Genomic DNA, 19,371 nt, shown 5'->3' with positions numbered 1-19,371 from the left:
CAACTACTGAAGCTCAAACACCCTAAAGCCCGTGCTCCACAACAACAGAAGCCATAGCAATGAGAAGCCTGCACGCAGCAACTAGAGAACAGCCCCCACTCACAGCAAGTAGAGACAAGCTAGTGCAACAACAAGACCCAGCACAGTCACAAATAAATAAATAAAATTATATAAAAAAATAAGAGAAATCTTTGAGATCTAAGAGCAAGACAAAGAACTTTCAGACTTGACATTAAAAGCATGATTCATAAAGGGTAAAACTGAAATTAGACTCCATCTAAATTTTAAAATTCTGCTCTGTAGGAGACTCTGTTAAGAGGATGTTACAGTCTAGCCATACTGGGACAGAACATTTATAAATAACATATCCGACAAAGGACTAATACCTATATTATAGAGAGACCTCTCAAAACTCAATTAAAAAAAAAACAAACAAGCGATCCAGTTAGAAAGGACATGAAAAAACATTTCACTGAAGAGGATATACCATTGAGGAATAAGCACATAATTATATGTGCTACATCATTAGCCATCAGAGAATGAAAACTAAAACCACAATGAGATGTCATTACACACTTAAAATGGCTACCAAAAAGTAATGACAATGCCAAAAATTGCTAAGGATATAGAGACTCTAGGTCATTATATACTGCTGACAGGAACATAAAAGTTTCCCCCCAAAAGTCTGGCAGTTTCTCATAAAATTAGACAAGTAATTACCATAACCTAGCAACTATATTTGGAGAAGGCAATGGCACCCCATTCCAGCACTCTTGCCTGGAAAATCCCATGGACGGAGGAGCCTGGTAGGCTGCAGTCCATGGGGTCGCTGAGGGTCAGACACAACTGAGCGACTTCACTTTCACTTTTCACTGTCATGCATTGGAGAAGGAAATGGCAACCCACTCCAGTGTTCTTGCCTGGAGAATCCCATGCACGGGGGAGCCTGGTGGGCTGCTGCCTATGGGGTCACACAGAGTTGGACACGACTGAAGTGACTTAGCAGCAGCAGCAGCAGCAGCAACTATATTCTCAGGTCTTTATTTCATAAAAACAAAAACTTATGCTTACGAGAGAGAATTATTGGAAGATGATTGAAAAGGAAACATTAGGAATCTCTCTCCCCACCTAGACAACAACTTCACTCAAAGAACCTGCCTAATGTAACTCTTTTGGAACTATGGAATCTGTTGAAGGCTTTCAACTTCCAGGGGAGTTTTGGATGGTAAGTTATAGTTAACTTTGGTCGCTTTCATCACCTGGCACAGTAGCAGTTGCAGTACACGAGTCCCTAGTGCACGGCAGCCAGTTGGCCCCATATTCCTGAGGCAGACTGGACAGTTTGTAGGAACCAAGGTGGGCCAAAAGTATCTTATCCTTCAGATAATAGGAATCTATGGTTTTATGGCTGACTGATGCTTCTACTCACACAGGTGTAGACAGAGTGGGGATGTCATGATTGTTGTACCTCTCCCTGTTGTTACAAACCTCTCCCACTGAAGTGACTACCAGGGATTAAAAGGGTCAATACTCTTCCCTCTCCATCGTTCACTTTTTTCCCCTTTTGGAGATGAATGAGAATAAAAACACAATGTACCAAAACTTGGCATGCAGCAAAAGTGGTGATGGTGGGTAAATTCACAGTTTTACACACTTACATTTAAAAGATAATAAAGATCTCAACATCCAAATTTTGCAAATTAAGGAACTAGCAAAAGAAGAATAAATTGATCCAACATAGTGAAAAGAAGAAAATGATAAAGATTAGAGCAGAAATAAATGAATCGTAGAACAGAAAACCAACAGAGAAATTCAATGAATGAACCTGAAGGTTAGTTCCTCAAACAGATCAACAAAATTGATAAACCTTTACCTAGATGTACTACTAATAAAAAAAGAGACTCAAATTACTGAAATCAGAAATAAAAATGGGGACATTACTATTTTATAGAAATAAAAAGGATTATAAGAGAGTACTAAGAACAGCTGTATCCCAACAAATTGGATAACCTACATGGACAAATTCCTAGAAACACAAAACCTATTTTGTAATCATGAAGAATTAGATAATGCAAACAAACCTACAATGAATAAGGAGACTGAATCATTAACCAAAAATCTTCCAACAAAGAAAAGTCCTAGACCCATTGCTTTCACTGCTGAATTCCACCAAACATTTCAAGAACTAATACCAACTCATTAGGATGGCTATGTAAAGAAAAAGAAAAAACAAAACCAGAAATCAACAAGAATGTGGAGGATGTAAAGAAATTAAAACTCCTGTGTACTATTGGTTGTTGTGGAGAACAGTATGGCTGTTTCTCAAAAAGTTAAAAATAGAATTACCATAAGATCCAGCAAGTCTGCTTAATAGATATACTGCAAAAATAACTGAAAGAAGGGTCTTGAAAGTGAAAGTGAAGTTGCTCAGTCATGTCCGACTCTTTGTGACCCCGTGGACTTTAGCCCACCAGGCTCCTCCATCCATGGGATTCTCCAGGCAAGAATACTGGAGTGAGTTGCCATTTCCTTCTCCAGGGGATCTTTCCAACCCAAGGATCAAACCCAGGTCTCCTGCGTTGCAGGCAGACGCTTTAACCTTTGAGCCACCAGGAAAGCATGACCATATATATTTGTAATATTCATATTCATAGCAGCATTATTCACTCTAACTAGGGCTTCCCTGGTGGCTCAGATGGTAAAGAATCTGCCTGTAATGAGGGAGACCTGGGTTTGATCCCTGGGTTGGGAAGATCCCCTGGAGAAGTGCATGGCAACCCACTCCAGTATTACGGCCTGGAGAACCCCCATGGAGAGAGATGCCTGGCAGGCTACAGTCCATGGGGTTGCAATGAATCAGACATGACTAAGTGACTAAGCTCAACTCAGCACTGCACATAATATGGAAGCAATTCAAGTGTTCATCAACTGATGAATAAATAAGCAAATTGTGATATATACATGCAATGAAATATTATTTAGCCTTCAAATAGAAGGAAATTCTGCAAAGGACGGATTTAACATGGATGAACCTTGAGCACTTTATTCAAAGCAAAATAAGCCACTTATAAAAAGACAAATATCTGTATGATTCAACTTATATAAGTCAAAACAAGAGAGAGAGATAGCAGGTTTCCAGGATCTGGGGTGGAGGAGTTGGTAGGGATATTATTGTTTAATGAGTATAGAATTTTGAGTATACAAGATGAAAAGGTAGATTGATGGCAGGAATGGTTGTACAATGTAATCAATGTATATTAAAATGATTAATTAAGATAGCACATTTTACATTATGTGTATTTTTACCATGGTTAAAACATTTTTAAATGACTAAAATCTGTTACATTCACATGAAAACCTGTACACAAATATCAAAACAGATTTATTTATAGTAACTCATAAACAACCAGACAGCCTTATGTTGATGAATGATTAAACAAATTTTAGTACTCAGCAATGAAAAACAATAAACTATTGATACATGCAATAACCTGGATAACTCTCAAAGGGAACTACATTGAATGAAAAAAAGCCAATAACAACTGTTTACATATTTTATGATTCTATTTATATTATATTCTCAAAAGGACAAAATAATAAAAGTGGAGACTAAATTAGTGATTGTAAAGAGTTAGGGTTTGAGGTGAGGGGAAGCAGAAGGAAGTAAGAGGAGTGTGGTTATAAGAGAGAAACAATAGGAATACTTCTGGTGATGAAACCAGTGTGTCTTGGTTGTGGCATGTAACCCTACACGTGTAATAAAACCCTACACATGTAATAAAACTGCACAGCACTATATATACAAAACACATACAAAAGGATATAAGCAAAGCTGGGGAAATCTGAATAATACTGGTGGCTTGCATTGACTCCAATACCTTGGTTTTGGTATTGTACTAAAATTTTTACCATTGGAGTAAACAGGATAAAAGGTATACAGCATCATTTTGTATTATTTCTTATAAGTTAGCATGCAATTATCTCAAAAGTTTAATTTAAACTTTAAATCTAAACTTAATTTAATCTTAAATGTTTAATTTTAAAAATATTACTGATAATTTTAAAAATATAATAAAAATGTACTCTGGGGTTTATAACTAAAGTATTATTCATCACAACAACAGCACAAAGGACAGCAGATAGTCAATGGAATTAAGATTATAATGTTCTATACTCTATGTTGTAGAAAAATTATCCAAAGGTGAATTTTAATAAGGTAAGGATACTTCTTATAATTTCTAGAGCAACTAGTAAAAAAATAATTCAAAAATGTAAAAAGTCAATAGAGAAGATAGGAAATAATCAATGAACTTAAAAAATTCAAAGTCAGGAAAAGAATGACCAAATAACCAATCTAGAATAAAGAGGACAAATAGGGAAAATGGCAAGATGTAATATAAACCTAAGTATATTCATTTGTAAACTAAATATTAATGGGTCAGATATTCCCACTGAAAAGCAGAGATTGTCCCACTAAATATAAAAGCAAGAACCAATAATATTCTATTTATAATAGATATGGGCTTCCCTTGTGGCTCAGCTGGTAAAGAATCCACCTGCAATGTGGGAGACCTGGCTTTGATCCCTGGGTTGGGAAGATCCCCTAGAGAAGGGGAAGGCTACCCACCCCAGGATTCTGGCCTGGAGAATCCCATGGACTGTATAGTCCATGGGGTCGCAAAGAGTCGGACACAACTGAGGGACTTTCACTTTCACTTTATCAGAGATATACCTTATTTTTAAAAACCTTTTTATTTTGTATTCAGGTATGGCTGATTAACAATGTTGTGATAGTTTCAGGTAAACAGCAAAGGGACTCAGTCATACATACACATGCATCCATTCTCCCCCAAACTCTCATCCTGACTGGAAGGTTCAAGATGCCATATAACACTGAGCAGAGTTCTGTGTGCTCTACAGTAAGTCCTTGTTGCTTATGCATTTTAAATACAGCAGTATGTACATGTTCATCCTAAATTCCCTAACTACCCCTTCCCCCTATTTTTCCCCCGGCAACCATAAGTTTGTTCTCTAAGTCTTTGAGAAAGAGATGTACTTTAAATATAAAGACACAAAGCAGTTCAAAGACAAAGAACAAAAAAAATAAATGCCACAGAAACACTAATTATAAGAAAGCCAGTGTGGCAATATTAATAAAAGCAATCTTTAGGCAAGAATTATAACCAGCGAGAAGGGACATTTCATAATGAAAGGATGGTAATAAATCCATGAAAAAAATCTAACAATTCTAAATGCAAATACACATTAAAAAAAGAGTTTAAAATATGAGAAGCCAAACAACCACAATAATCACAATAACAACAACAAACACAGCCAAAGGGAGAAATACAGAAACCAACAGTCAGCTGGAAATATTACATCCCCTTTTCTATAACTTACAGATGAGGCACAGGAAGCCCTTAATTTCTCTCTGACTGAACAGGTTGCTCCCAGAAGGAAGAAGGCAGAAGTCATGGTCTAATCTCCTTGTCAACATGATATCTACATCTTCTCTAAATAGAACAATAATATTTGCTAGAAAGAGAGGTCTTTATATACAGAATATGTTCTTTAATGGATGTTCCTGGTTGATTACTTTTTATTATATATTTTGTAAATAAATACAGAATGTGGATTTATGAGGTATGGGTCCCTGGACAAGGTGACAAAAGCTATGCAAGTCTCTGGGAGTATTAAATGCAAATGTTTTATAACTCAAATGTTCTCCTTCAAAGTGAAATAACCCCATAAAAACACATTTGGAGCCTATATCTATTACTGTGAGCCATAGGGTATGTGTCCAATAAAGGAAGAAACCTACAAAGTTGAAATCAATGTCTCTGACCTCTCCTTTCTTTGTCTGAGCCTCCTGACTGCCTTCTGTACCTTTGAAATTAATAATAAAACTTAATAGTAAGTTCTCTGATGTGTATGAGTTTGATTTGCAATCTAATGCTTTGTGTTAACTCCACAGAAAAAGCAGGAGGAAAATACAGTATAAAATACTTAAAAAGACTATTAACCAATTTAAATTGTATATTTTGGAAATTAAGCCCACCCCTGTTGGAATCATTTGTGTTTATTTTTTCCCAGTCTGTAGGTTGTCATTTTGTTTTCTTTATGGTTTCCTTTGCTGTGCAAAAGCTTTTAAGTTTGATTAGACCACTTGATTTTCTAATAGGACTCAGGATATGACTGATCCCTCTTAAAGTCTGATGTCAGCTGATACTATTCCCATATAACTATGGCCAAGGAATAACTTATAAAAATTACTAGTAAAAGAATTAACACTGGGGAATCTGTCAAACCTATATTTAAACCTCAGTGTGGTCCCCCACTGACCAACTATATGGACTTTGGGGAAATATTAACCCTAACCTTCCTGACCTTTTCCTCCTTAGAGACAAGATTCCTCAGTTGAAACATGGCGGGTGATGCTAATTTATAGGGCACAGCATGTAACGATGTTGATGATAAAACAACAGGTAACATTTACTGTGTTCATATATTTGCCCATCACTTTGTTTTGTGCATATATGTAGTATGTCACTTAATCTTTTAACCATTCCATCAGGTTATTGTTATCCTTAATTTACAAATGAGAAAACTGATTATTAAAACTTTTCCAAAGTCAAAGTGTAGCTGATGGGTAAGCTACAGAATTTTAAAAAGAGCCTGTGGTTAACCAATGGAACTTGACACATAATAAAGGCTCAGTAAGTGAAAGTTATTATAATTATTTTTCAACTACTAGATTCATCTAAATTATGATTAGCAGAGAAAGAAATCACCTTGGAGTCATTTTTTCTTTGATAAAAAGTTGAAAGGAATAGACATACATTCAAAATAGAGAAATAGCTGGGCAAAGAGAAATCTTCTAAATAGGAAAGAGAGGTAAAACATGTATAATTTTCTAATGCTGAAAGAAAAAGATATATATATTTTATGATCAACTCCCCCATAGCCAAAGAGGCTGGAAAAGCCAGAACATGAAAAGAGGTAAATCCAATAGCCTAGCTCATGACCTGAGATACAAAAATGAATCTAAAGGAATTTCTGTAGCTCAAAGAGATTTTGGAGATATGGAGATACATATGTATATCTGGACAAAACACATATATATGTTCAGTCTCTGAAGCATTTAGAATCATCTGAAAAGAACTTTCAGATATACAAGCTGGATTTAGAAAAGGCAGAGGAACCAGAGATCAAATTGCCAACATCCACTGGATCACAGAAAAAGCAAGAGAATTCCAGAAAAACATCTACTTCTGCTTTATTGATTATGTTAAAGCCTTTGACTGTGTGGATCACAAAAAAATGTGGAAAATTCTTCAAGACATGGGGAATACCAGACCATCTATCCTGCCTCCTGAGAAACTTGTATGTGGGTCAAGAAGCAACAGTTAGAACCAGACATGGAACAATGGACTGGTTCCAAATTGGGAAAGGAGTACGTCAAGACTGTATACTGTCACCCTGCTTATTTAACTTATATGCAGAGTACATCATGCAAAATGCCGGACTGGATGAAGCACAAGCAGGACCAAGATTGTCGAGAAAAATATCAACAACCTCAGATATTCAGATGACACGATTCCAATGGCAGAAAATAAAGAGGAACTAACAGCCTCTTGATGAGTGTCAAAGAGGAAAGTGAAAAAGCTACCTTAAAACTCAACATTCAAAATACTAAGATTATGGTATCCCAGCTCATCACTTAATGACAAATAGATGGGGAAAAAGTGGAAACAGGCTGATTTTATTTTGTTGGGCTCCAAAAGCATCGCAGATGGTGACTGTGGTCATGAAATTAAAAGACACTTACTCCTTGGAAGAGAAGATATGACAAACCTAGACAGTGCATTAAAAAGCGGAGACATCATTTTGCCAACAAAGGTCTGTATAGTTAAAGCTATGGTTTTTCCAGTAGTCACATATGAATGTGAGAGTTGGACCATAAAGAGGGCTGAATGCCAAAGAACTGATGCTTTCAAACTGTGATACTGGAGAAAGCTCTTGAGAGTCCCTTGAACAACAAGGAGATCAAACCAGTCAATCCTAAAGGAAAGTGAAAGTCACTCAGTCATGTCCGACTCTTTGTGACCCCATGACTACACAGTCCATGGAATTCTCCAGGCCAGATCCCTGGAGTGGGTAGCCTTTCCCTTCTCCAGGGGATCTTCTCAATCCAGGGATCAAACCCAGGTCTCCCACGTTGCAGGCGGATTCTTTACCAGCTGAGCCACAAGGGAAGCCCAAGAATACTGGAGTGGGTAGCCTATCCCTTCTCTAGTGCATCTTCCCTACTCAGAAACTGAACTGGGGTCTCCTGCATTGCAGGCGGATTCTTTACCAACTGAGCTATGAGGGAATCCCCTATCCTAAAGGAAATCAACCTGAATATTCACTGGAAGAATTGATGCTGAAGTTAAAGTTTCAATACTTTGACCACCTGATGCAAAGAGCCAACACAATGGAAAAGATGCTGATGCTAGGAAAGACTGAAGGCAGTAGAAGAGGGTAACAGAGGATGAGATGGCTGGATGGCATCACTGACTTAATGGACACAAGTCTGCGCAAACACCAGGAGACAGTGAAGGACAGGAAAGTCTGGCGTGCTGCAGTCTATGGGGTCACAGAGAGTCAGACATGACTTAGTGACTGAACAACAACGACACAGGGACTAATGTAAGCAGTGACTATCAATAATTAAATCTGAAAAAGTCACCATTTTATTCTCAGGTGCTTTTAATTCTGAAAACTCTGTCTCTGACTATGTAATTATAAATGTGGTGATGGAGAATTTCAGTTTCTTCTCATGCTTGGCTGTTTTAAGGGTTTTTCTAATAATGATTTAATTATGTTTCAAATTATATCTATGAGAAATCTGGCTATCTGGATTACAAAGTTATTTATTAGGTACTTCAATCCATCTGGTAATGGCAGAAGGAAATCAACCACTTTTTGAGTTCTTACTCTTCAGTGATCACTTTATATAACAACAAAAACACCAAGCACACAAAAGGGTGTGCTGAATGAGAGACTGAAGCATAAAGGAGAAGGGGCTGAAGAGCACGTTCCAGGAACAGAGTGTAACTTTGATAAATGTTTGTTGGCACAGAGTGAGGGAAGGATAAGAAGATGAAGACAGGGGATTCCAGAAAGATAACTACACACGGAAATCCTGAGATGGGAGGAGGAACCTACGTAGCTTGGCTGGGATGCAGATTTCCTGCAAATAAGGCAATACGTGCTGAGGAAAGTGTGGTCAAACGCTTACCTCATCCCATTGTAGAACAAGTTCTTGTAGTCAACATTTATTCTAGTGATATTTTCTTTTGTGAGGCGTTCAACAGAGTGTAACCGGCTCACTTGCTGAAAACCAGGAGCTTTTTTCTTGACATACTCCCTTTCAAAACCTGGCAACCAAAAAATCTGTAAGGAGAAACAGGAAGTCTTTCAGAGGATAATCAGCTGTCTAGGTACAAACAGACCCTACGTAGAATGGAAGGAGCCCCATTCCAGCATAGGTAACAGTCTATAAGGAGCAGACAGATTCTAGACCTTAGTGAAAGAGTCAACCTCACTAATACTGTCTAATGAATTCTTATAAAGGGGCTTTCACCAGGGTTGCTCTGGAGCTGAGTTTTCCCAGTTAACATCATGGAACCAAGGGTCCTCCGTGTCACCACACTAGCTAAAGTAGGTATGGAAGAAAGGTTAGAATCATAAACTCCTCCTCTGACTGATACTAAAAATCATCTTTGTGAGAGGTCATTTCCTGCCAACAGGGAAGGCTATTATGACTCATCTGTGGAAATAGTTCTATTTGCAAAAAAAACCCACATATGTGATTCTTTCATAGCATTCTTCCATATTCTGAGAATTTGACATTTGGAATGACTGCCCAAATGCAGAGTAGCTTCTGAAAAACATGATGAACAAATCTCTGCTCAAATAAGAACCAGATGTCCTTTCTATATTATTAATGAAAGCCAAGTCCTCAAAGTCTTAAGTGTTCCATACCCAGGCCTTCTAATGTATGTTGGTGATGGTGCAGGTCACATCATACAGCCATTAAACACATATTCACTTTTAACAGAAGGGTGACATTTCATTTGGCTTTGAATAACAAACAGACTCAATGTTTTCCCCTACTGATACAAATTTAACAGGGTCATTCTTTAGATTGCCAAATATAGCTGTATAAAATAGTCATCTTCATTTTTATAGGGAGCAAAATTATTTAAGGATCCCAAGGAAGCGCTACAAGGTAGGTCAGATTCAACTGCTATTGTCGTGGGACACGCGACCCACCCACCAACCTCTACCATAAATACTGAGATAAACATACCAGACGTTGCTCAATCTGAGAGTCAAGGATTGTGCTTACTACATGGTGGACATACAAAGCTCTGAGAGAATGATTTGGTGCAGGGCCATAAAGATCAAAGATCACAAACTTTTTTTCCTTCTGTGCAAGTTCCAATAATTCAGTTAGCTTTGGAATCTTCTGATTTTCTGCTCTTTCCCTGTCAGCCTCTGATAAGGGTTTCATACCAAAAAATGGTTTGATCTAAAAATACATAAGAGAAAACACTGGCTCCCATCAAAAGCATTTTCCAATTCTCCTGCTTTTAGCCCCACACCAATTACCATTTTAACCTACCCATCAGGCCCTCTGTAATACTGGTCCTGAGATAAGAGTTGCCAAGGAGAGAAATTAAATGTAATCTCCATAGGTAATCATGGTATTTGGAATGCTTTATTCTATATTGTAGAACCTATATTGTTGATTTATTCTATATTGTTGTATTTGCACTGAAGGTCTCCTCATGTTCTTGTCTTAAACTTCCTTTTCAATCTTTTTTCTGTAACTCTCCTCAAAGTATTACAATTCCTTTTTAGTCACACTGGCTTCCCACACATTCTCTCACTGTTCTGGTTTTGTGTAATGGAAAGAAAGCAGGCTTTGTCTTCAGACTGAACTGGACTCAATTCAGTCCATTTATCCACCTGTTAAAAACCCTACCCTCAAATTGCAAAACCCAGTTCAAATTCTACCAACTTCATGAAGTGCCCACTTAAATATTCCTAAACTAAAGAGACTTCAATGCTGTTAAACCACAGTGAACAATTTTTATGCCTTTGTAATTGCATGTCTCATCCTGTCTTCTACTCATTTGTATATATCCTAGATCAGATTCAAATCCTAGCTTCATGTACTTCTTGCTGTGCAACACTGGTAAAACTATTTAAAATTTCTAAGTTTTCATTATCCTGATATAAGATGGAGAAGGGGAGAGTAATATGTGTATTTCTAGGATTATTTTGAAGATCAACAATAATAAAATATTTACCAGGCCTAGCAGCATGTCCAGTACACAGAGAAGCGCAGTTCATAATAGTTTCTCACTCTCTACTGCTTCTACTGGAGGGCAACTCCCTAATGGTAGGCACTGTCATAATTTCTTCACCATACACAGCATTTTATTTTATTCCTCAGTCCATACATGTATTAGCTATATTAATATAGCTACTTTTATTGTCATTTGCCAACTTTAGATCATTTGTGTGTAAAGTCAGTGATTAAACACTGTCTCTCAGGAGAAAGACACAGTAGCTACACCCCACATATTCCCAAGACTAAAACAATATTTTTCTCTATACAACTTTATCTTCTCTCTCCTTCCCACCATATTTCTTTTACTTCCTTTACTTCCTAAGCAACCTGTCCTTTCTCACCTTTTTCTCAAGAAAGAATCAATCACACTGAACATTGTTCCCATGCTATACCTGAAAGCAGATTATAAGTGTAGAATTAAACCCTTCTACATCTGAGTTGAGGTCTATAATTAAAGGTTTTCTTAATCCTCAGGAAAAACAAAAATTTGCTTTGAAATACAACATTTTGTTAGATTCTATCAGATCTAGACCAACTGATTCACTTAATTGTTAGAACTTTGTGTGGGGAAAAAAAATTGTTAAAAGAACAGGATGGGAAAGATCAAGAAAGGATTTAAATAGCCCAGCTGTGCATAATTTGTTCAAAGTCCTGGAATGACTTAAAAAAAAAATAAGAAATGCACTATCAGTTCAGTCCAGTTCAGTCACTCAGTCGTGCCCAACTCTTTGCGACCCCGGCAATCTGGATTCCAGCTTGTGCTTCTTCCAGCCCAGAGTTTCTCATGATGTACTCTGCATATAATTTAAATAAGCAGGGTGACAATATACAGCCTTGACGTACTCATTTTCCTATTTGGAACCAGTCTGTTGTTCCATGTCCAGTTTTAACTGTTGCTTCCTGACCTGCATATAGTTTTCTCAAGAGGCGGGTCAGGTGGTCTGGTATTCCCATCACTTGAAGAATTTTTCACAGTTTATTGTGATCCACAGAGTCAAAGGCTTTGGCGTAGTCAATAAAGCAGAAATAGATTTTTTTCTGGAACTCTCTTGCTTTTTCCATGATCCAGCAGATGTTGGCAATTTGATCTCTGGTTCCTCTGCCTTTTCTAAAGCACTTGATCATCTGGAAGTTCACGGTTCACGTATTGCTGAAGCCTGGCTTGGAGAATCTTGAGCATTACTTTACTAGCGTGTGAGATGAGTGCAATTGTGCGGTAGTTTGAGCATTCTTTGGCATTGCCTTTCTTTGGGATTGGAATGAAAACTGACCTTTTCCAGTCCTGTGGCCACTGTTGAGTTTTCCAAATTTGCTGGCATATTGAGGGCAGCACTTTCACAGCATCATCTTTCAGGATTTGAAATAGCTCAACTGGAATTCCATCACCTCCGCTAGCTGTGTTCGTAGTGATGCTTTCTAAGGCCCATTTGAATTCACATTCCAGGATGTCTGGCTCTAGATGAGTGATCATACCATCGTGACTATCTGGGTCATGAAGATCTTTTTTGTATAGTTCTTCTGTGTATTCTTGCCACCTCTTCTTAATATCTTCTGCTTCTGGTAGGCCCATACCATTTCTGTCCTTTATCGAGCCCATCTTTGCATGAAATGTTCCCTTGGTATCTCTAATTTTCTTGAACAGATCTCTAGTCTTTCCCATTCTGTTGTTTTCCTCTATTTCTTTGCATTGATTGCTGAGGAAGGCTTTCTTATCTCTTCTTGCTATTCTTTGGAACTCTGCATTCAGATGCTTGTATCTTTCCTTTTCTCCTTTGCTTTTCACTTCTCTTCTTTTCACAGCTATTTGTAAGGCCTCCCAGACAGCCATTTTGCTTTTTTGCATTTCTTTTCCATGGGAATGGTCTTGATCCCTGTCTCCGGTACAATGTCACGAACCTCATTCCATAGTTCATCACGCACTCTATCTATCAGATCTAGTCCCTTAAATCTATTTCTCACTTCCACTGAATAATCATAAGGGACTTGATTTAGGTCATACCTGTATGGTCTAGTGGTTTTCCCTACTTTTTTCAATTTAAGTCTGAATTTGGCAATAAGAAGTTCATGATCTGAGCCACAGTCAGCTCCCAGTCTTGTTTTTGCTGACTGTATAGAGCTTCTCCATCTTTGGCTGCAAAGAATATAATCAATCTGATTTCAGTGTTAACCATCTGGTGATGTCCATGTGTAGAGTCTTCTTTTGTGTTGTTGGAAGAGGGTGTTTGCTATGACAAGTGCATTCTCATGGCAAAACTCTATTAGCCTTTGCCCTGCTTCATTCCATATTCCAAGGCCAAATTTGCCTGTTACTCCTATTGTTTCTTGACTTCCTACTTTTGCATTCCAGTCCCCTATAATGAAAAGGACATCTTTTTGGGGTGTTAGTTTTAAAAGGTCTTGTAGGTCATCTTAGAACCGTTCAGCTTCTTCAGCATTACTGGTTGGGGCATAGACTTGGATTACTGTATATTATTGAATGGTTTGCCTTGGAAACAAACAGAGATCATTCTGTCGTTTTTGAGATTGCATCCAAGTACTGCATTTTGGACTCTTTTGTCGACTATGATGGCTACTCCATTTCTTCTGAGGGATTCCTGCCCACAGTAGTAGATATAATGGTCATCTGAGTTAAATTCACCCATTCCAGTCCATTTTAGTTCGCTGGTTCCTAGAATGTCGATGTTCACTCTTGCCATCTCCTGTTTGACCATTTCCAATTTGCCTTGATTCATGGACCTAACATTCCAGGTCCTGTGCAATATTGCTTTTTACAGCATCAGACCTTGCTTCTATACAAGGACATTTATTTCTGAAGCCTTTAATGATAAAGTGGATGAAAAATACAAAATAGCAAAACTATAAAGATTAATCAATAGAAGAGTTTAAAACTATATTTCCGTAATCTCTAAACACCATTATGAGGTAGATCTAATATCTGAAGTAAATTGAGCCTCTTTTTTTATATTGGGTTGGCCAAAAAGTTCATTCCAGGTTTTCCATATCAAAGAAATATTTTGGCCAACCCAATATATAAAACAGGTGGACTTATTCAGAAAAATTAACTGGAATAGGAAAATACCAGTTTAGATTATCTCCAATATAAAGTTGAACATTTTCAAAATAATACTAAAAGACACTTGGTTCTCTATGCCTATGCTTAGAAAAATTACAAGTAGAAGGGCCATCGAATGATCCAGTGTATTATACTGGTTTAGAAGTCTGAAAATTTATAAATTTGGCCCAATGGTGCCACTTAGAGGGAAACAATACAACTCAACAGACAATTATGAGAACTACATGTAAGTATGAAGGAACAATACAGTTTTCTTGTTGATATAGGTACCTTTATTATTAATCTCACTACCATAAAAAATCAGATTGCTCAGAGTACTAAAACCAAGAAGTGGTATTTTCTAACAATCCTAGGTCCTTTTCCATGTCCTTTTCTATAAATGACATAGGAACACTCCTTTTTTATCTATGGCATATTCTTATTGTTAGGAATCTACTTTGCAAAAAGAACCAACAAAAGAAATGTACCACAGACAAATAACTATCAGGAGTCACAGAAAATTCTATATACATTATCAAATTGTATCTGTGGACATTAGTATACTGATTTTAAAAAACAATCAGATAATTATCCATGGTACTTAGCAACTGAACCACAACAACCAGAATCCCTGAGGGGAAAAGAGGCAGAATAATTAGAGTCAAACTCCTTAGAGTTCATATTGACTCTATTGACACTGTTGCCTAAAATCCTGTTACTGCTGAAGTTGGAGCAGATTTAAGTCAACTTTGCTGTTGTTGTTCAGTTGCTAAGTCATGTCTGACTCTTTTGTGACTCCACAGACTGTATCCCTCCAGGCTCCTCTGTCCATGGGTTTTCCCAGGCAAGAATACTGGAATGGGTTGCCATTTCCTTCTCCCAGGGAATCTTCCCAGCCCAGGGATCGAACCAGTGCCTCCAGCATTCCTATACTGGCAGGCAGACTGTTTACCACTGAGCCACCAAGGAAGCCAATATAACAAGAATTAAATATCTCTTGTATTAGTCCAAGCAATATGTCTATTTTACATGTTTTTTAAAAACACCAAAACTGAGGTGGTGGTCCTCCAGCAATATCTGTCAGCTATTAACCAAAGAGTTATACCTCATTTTCTAGCACTGCTTAACCTGTATGTACTCTCTTTGGTTCTATCTTTACTTCTTTCCATGTTCCAGCTAATAAAAATAGCCACTATTTATTGCTTTCACCAGAGCAAAATCAACAATTTACTTGAAAAGTTATATTTCTATCATTTACAGAAGGCCCACTCTACTTTCTCAAGTCTTAAACAAAAGATCTTAAGGATATGCAGTAATCTCGTAACCTAAACTTGAAATTCTAAGACTGACTCTGTAGTTCCATTCTCACAGTTTCTAAGGAGAAATTTTAACTCCACAAAATAACAGTTCATCATACAGAATTCATCAAACTTACTCTGTGAAGGGCCATACACTAAAGATTTTTGGTTTTGTTAGTCTCTGTCACAACCATTCAACTCTATTATAAGACAAAAGCAGCCATAAACAATTCGTAAGTGAATAAGCATGGCTATGTTCCAATCAAACTTTATTTATGGAAATCAAAATTTGAGTTTTATATAATTTTAACATGTCAGGAAACATTATTCTTTTGATTCTCCTTCAACCGTTCAAAAATACAAGAACCATTCTGAGCTCACAAGCTGTACAAAAATAGTCAGTGGGCTGCATCTGAACAGCAGGCCATAGTTTGTAAAGCCCTGGATCCAGGTCATGACATATTAGCTAAGGAGAGAAATAATTTAATGAGAGATTATAAATTAACCAAATTATCCATGGTCAAATACTAAAGACAATTAAGATGATTTCTGGGATTAACTGGATATTACAGAGTATAGGTAGCAAGCTTTTTTGAAATACACAGGTGTGTTGACTTACACAAACATCTTAGAACCATTCTCCCAAAACACAGGAAACAAAAAGACCTTTAGCAATCTCAAAATATTTCTTCCAGATCATCAAAATCTTTGTTTTTGAAAGTAAAATGGAAGGCCATAGTCCAAGGGTATTAATTTAACAACCTGACATATATCAAAAATTCTGCCTAATGAATCCAAGGCTTTTTATCTTTGGCTTAGGAAAACATGCAGTTTTAGCAAAACTAGTCTAATAATCTTTAGACCTCACACTAGGTTCATCTTTCTATTATATGGTACCATATTCAATGTAATCCCTCTTGCTAACTTAAAATATCCAGTATTTTTAAGTTAGTTGATTAATTACCAAATACTAATTTTCTCTTTTTCATATTACCATTCACTAATATCACACTCTTAATACAGCAACTGCATCATCCTAATCAACAAAGGAGAATCTCATCATTTCTATAATTTGAGAACTGTCCATACATGGAACATATCTTTTGGATGCCCCTAAATCAAATCTTGGTTTAATGTTATTTACTGTTGGTTAAACTTAAAAATGAAAAAAGGTAATAACAGGTCAATTATGCAATTTTTCTAGACTCTCTTACAGAATCCCAAGTCCATTACCAAACAACAAATTGGCTCAATTGGCCAAAATTACGGCTCTCTCTAGGACATGTGGGATTGATTATTAAAAATAACTGTTTTTTGCTTTTCAAGTGGCTCACAACTATAGAATGCTACAGGGAAAAAGATTCTTAATCTCTTCATGCTAAGTTGTTTCATTTGAGTCTGACTCTTTGGATCCTATGGACTGTAACCAGCCAGGCTCCTCTGTCCCTGGGATTCTCCAGGCAAAAATACTGGAATGAGTTGCCATGCCCTCCTCCAGGGGATCTTCCTGACCCAGGGATCAAACCCACAGCCCTTGTGTCTCCTGCACTGGCAGGTAGGTTCTTTACCACTAGCGCCACCTGGGAAGCCCAACCTCTTCAGTCATATCAAAAATGAATAATAAACACACGTATTACTAGATGTTTTGCAGCTCCCCAAATAAACTGCTGTGCTAAAACTAGAGCTCCACTTAGAGGAAATGTTTTGGCAGATCATACGAAACAGAATGCTCTGACTAATGCCCTTAGACAAGGGCCTCTTATAGAGAAGACAGACCAATGTATTGAACTCAAGAATTCCATCATTAATGGAAACATGGTAATCTTAGAAAAATGTATTCTTTCACAGTTTGGAAGCCGGAAGTCTAAAATCAAGGTGTTGGCAGGCCCATGCTCACCCTGTTGGCTCTGGGGGGAAATCTGTTTTTTGTCTCTGCAAGCTTCAGGTGACTGCTAGCATTCCTTGGCCTTCTTTGGCTAATAGCCACATCACTCCAATTCTTACCTCCGTGATTACATCACTTCCCCTCTCTGTTTGGTTGCCCTTATGTGTACATCTATTCTCCCCTTGTCTCTTCATTACAACAATACGTGATTATATTTAGGGTCCACCCAGACAATCCAGGATAAGCTCCTACTTTCCAGATCCTTAACTTAATCACATTGTTTGCCTTTATGGTAACAGTCACAGGTTCTAGGGAGTATGGTGTGACTGTATCTTTTTTGGTGTCACCAATCAACCTACTATACCAATTTTATCAGTAATGACTATTTGTGTAAGTAATACCTAAATGAAGTGAAATAGCCTTGATCTAGCAGTAGAAGATTTTAAAAAATGCTTGGGGTGTAATAATGAATGTTTGTCATGACAATTCTTTTAAAAAAAAAGTACATAAAACTTCAGTAAATTTAGCTGTGCCTCTTGTATAACTCCTATAGTTTTCTAATATGTGGGAATCAGGCTTTTTGACATTAACCCAAAACAAGATTAAATGTTCTATAGGGCTGTTGCATCCTTTCCAATTGCAGGACTCCCCAAACTCTCAGAAAACAATATCTGCTTATAAAGAGACTGAAAAAAATAGCATATTTCCTAGGAAACAGCCTTCTAAGGATAGTGAGCCCATTATCAGGAACTGAATAATTCAAAGTAATTATCAAAAATTTGTCTTTTACTTTGGCTGACATAATAAATATATAATTTATTATGGTATAATAAATAACATAGCCCAAGTCATTGGAAGACAATAAAACAATTTAAATTCTTTAGCCTGAAAAGTAATGGAAAATTTAAAAAGCCCTATATTCACTTTTGACCAACTAGCAACACTGTTAACAGCACCATTTCTGCTGTAGCTCCATTGGGTGGATGGTGTCCATTGAAGCAATTACAATTACTTGCATTGGACTTGATTTTGCAGCAGTGGATGCTACTTGAAGTGCTTTGGTAAAATTACTAGTGCCATTAACTGTACGTTTTCAACAACACTGAGAGAGAAGAAATAGGTATAACAAACGTATTTGCCTACTAAGCCCCATATACAAGACAATCATTCCTTCAGCAACTTACACCATGTGCTCATAAAACACAAATCATGCTCTCAAGACATTCACAGTTTAGTAAGGGAGATAAGACAGACAAATAAAACATGACATAAGTTCCCATCCGAAGCTCTCACTACCTACACATTTTCTTGTCTTTTTCACAAAATAAAGTCATTACACTTAAGAAAAAAAAATGATAAAAGTTCCACGACAGCAGTCACTGAAAAGTGACCTTCTTATAGTTGGACTACAGTAACAATAAGACAAAATTTGCAGAAAACTTCAAATGCATTATTTAATTTGACCTCAAAACTTTATATTAAACATGATAAGTGACATGCCTAATGATTCACCAAACAGGGAAATGATAAGTGACACCCAACTGTTCATGACAAATTCCAGGCAAAAATTCAGTCCTCATGCTAAGACTCCTTTCTTGGGTGTATTATTTCCCACTATAGGTATCATGCTAGAATGAGGGTATTCATTATCAGTAAAGAATGAGATGGCAAGACTGTTCTGGAATGTATGTTAACAAACTACCTTCTTCACCAAGAAATCTTTTTATGC

The 19,371-nt window shown here is 37.1% G+C and overlaps 1 protein-coding gene across 10 annotated transcripts in view; it reads right to left on the bottom strand.

Annotated features, from left to right (window-relative positions):
• The window catches only part of LOC133241095 (glycerophosphodiester phosphodiesterase domain-containing protein 4-like), a 173,786-nt gene that overhangs the window by 49,072 nt on the left and 105,343 nt on the right, over positions 1-19,371 (bottom strand). For 9 of the 10 annotated variants that reach the window (XM_061406179.1, XM_061406181.1, XM_061406176.1 and 6 more), the window contains 2 exons: positions 10,358-10,579; positions 9,284-9,438 (listed from right to left, as the gene is read on the bottom strand). In XM_061406179.1, coding sequence (XP_061262163.1) covers positions 9,284-9,438; positions 10,358-10,579 — 377 coding nt within the window. The remainder of the gene's footprint in view (positions 1-9,283; positions 9,439-10,357; positions 10,580-19,371) is intronic. The other variant, XM_061406178.1, reaches the window with a different exon arrangement.

Source organism: Bos javanicus, chromosome 29 (genome assembly GCF_032452875.1).
Source record: "Bos javanicus breed banteng chromosome 29, ARS-OSU_banteng_1.0, whole genome shotgun sequence".
Taxonomy (NCBI): Eukaryota; Metazoa; Chordata; class Mammalia; order Artiodactyla; family Bovidae; genus Bos; species Bos javanicus.
This window is presented reverse-complemented; position numbering and strand designations above follow the sequence as displayed.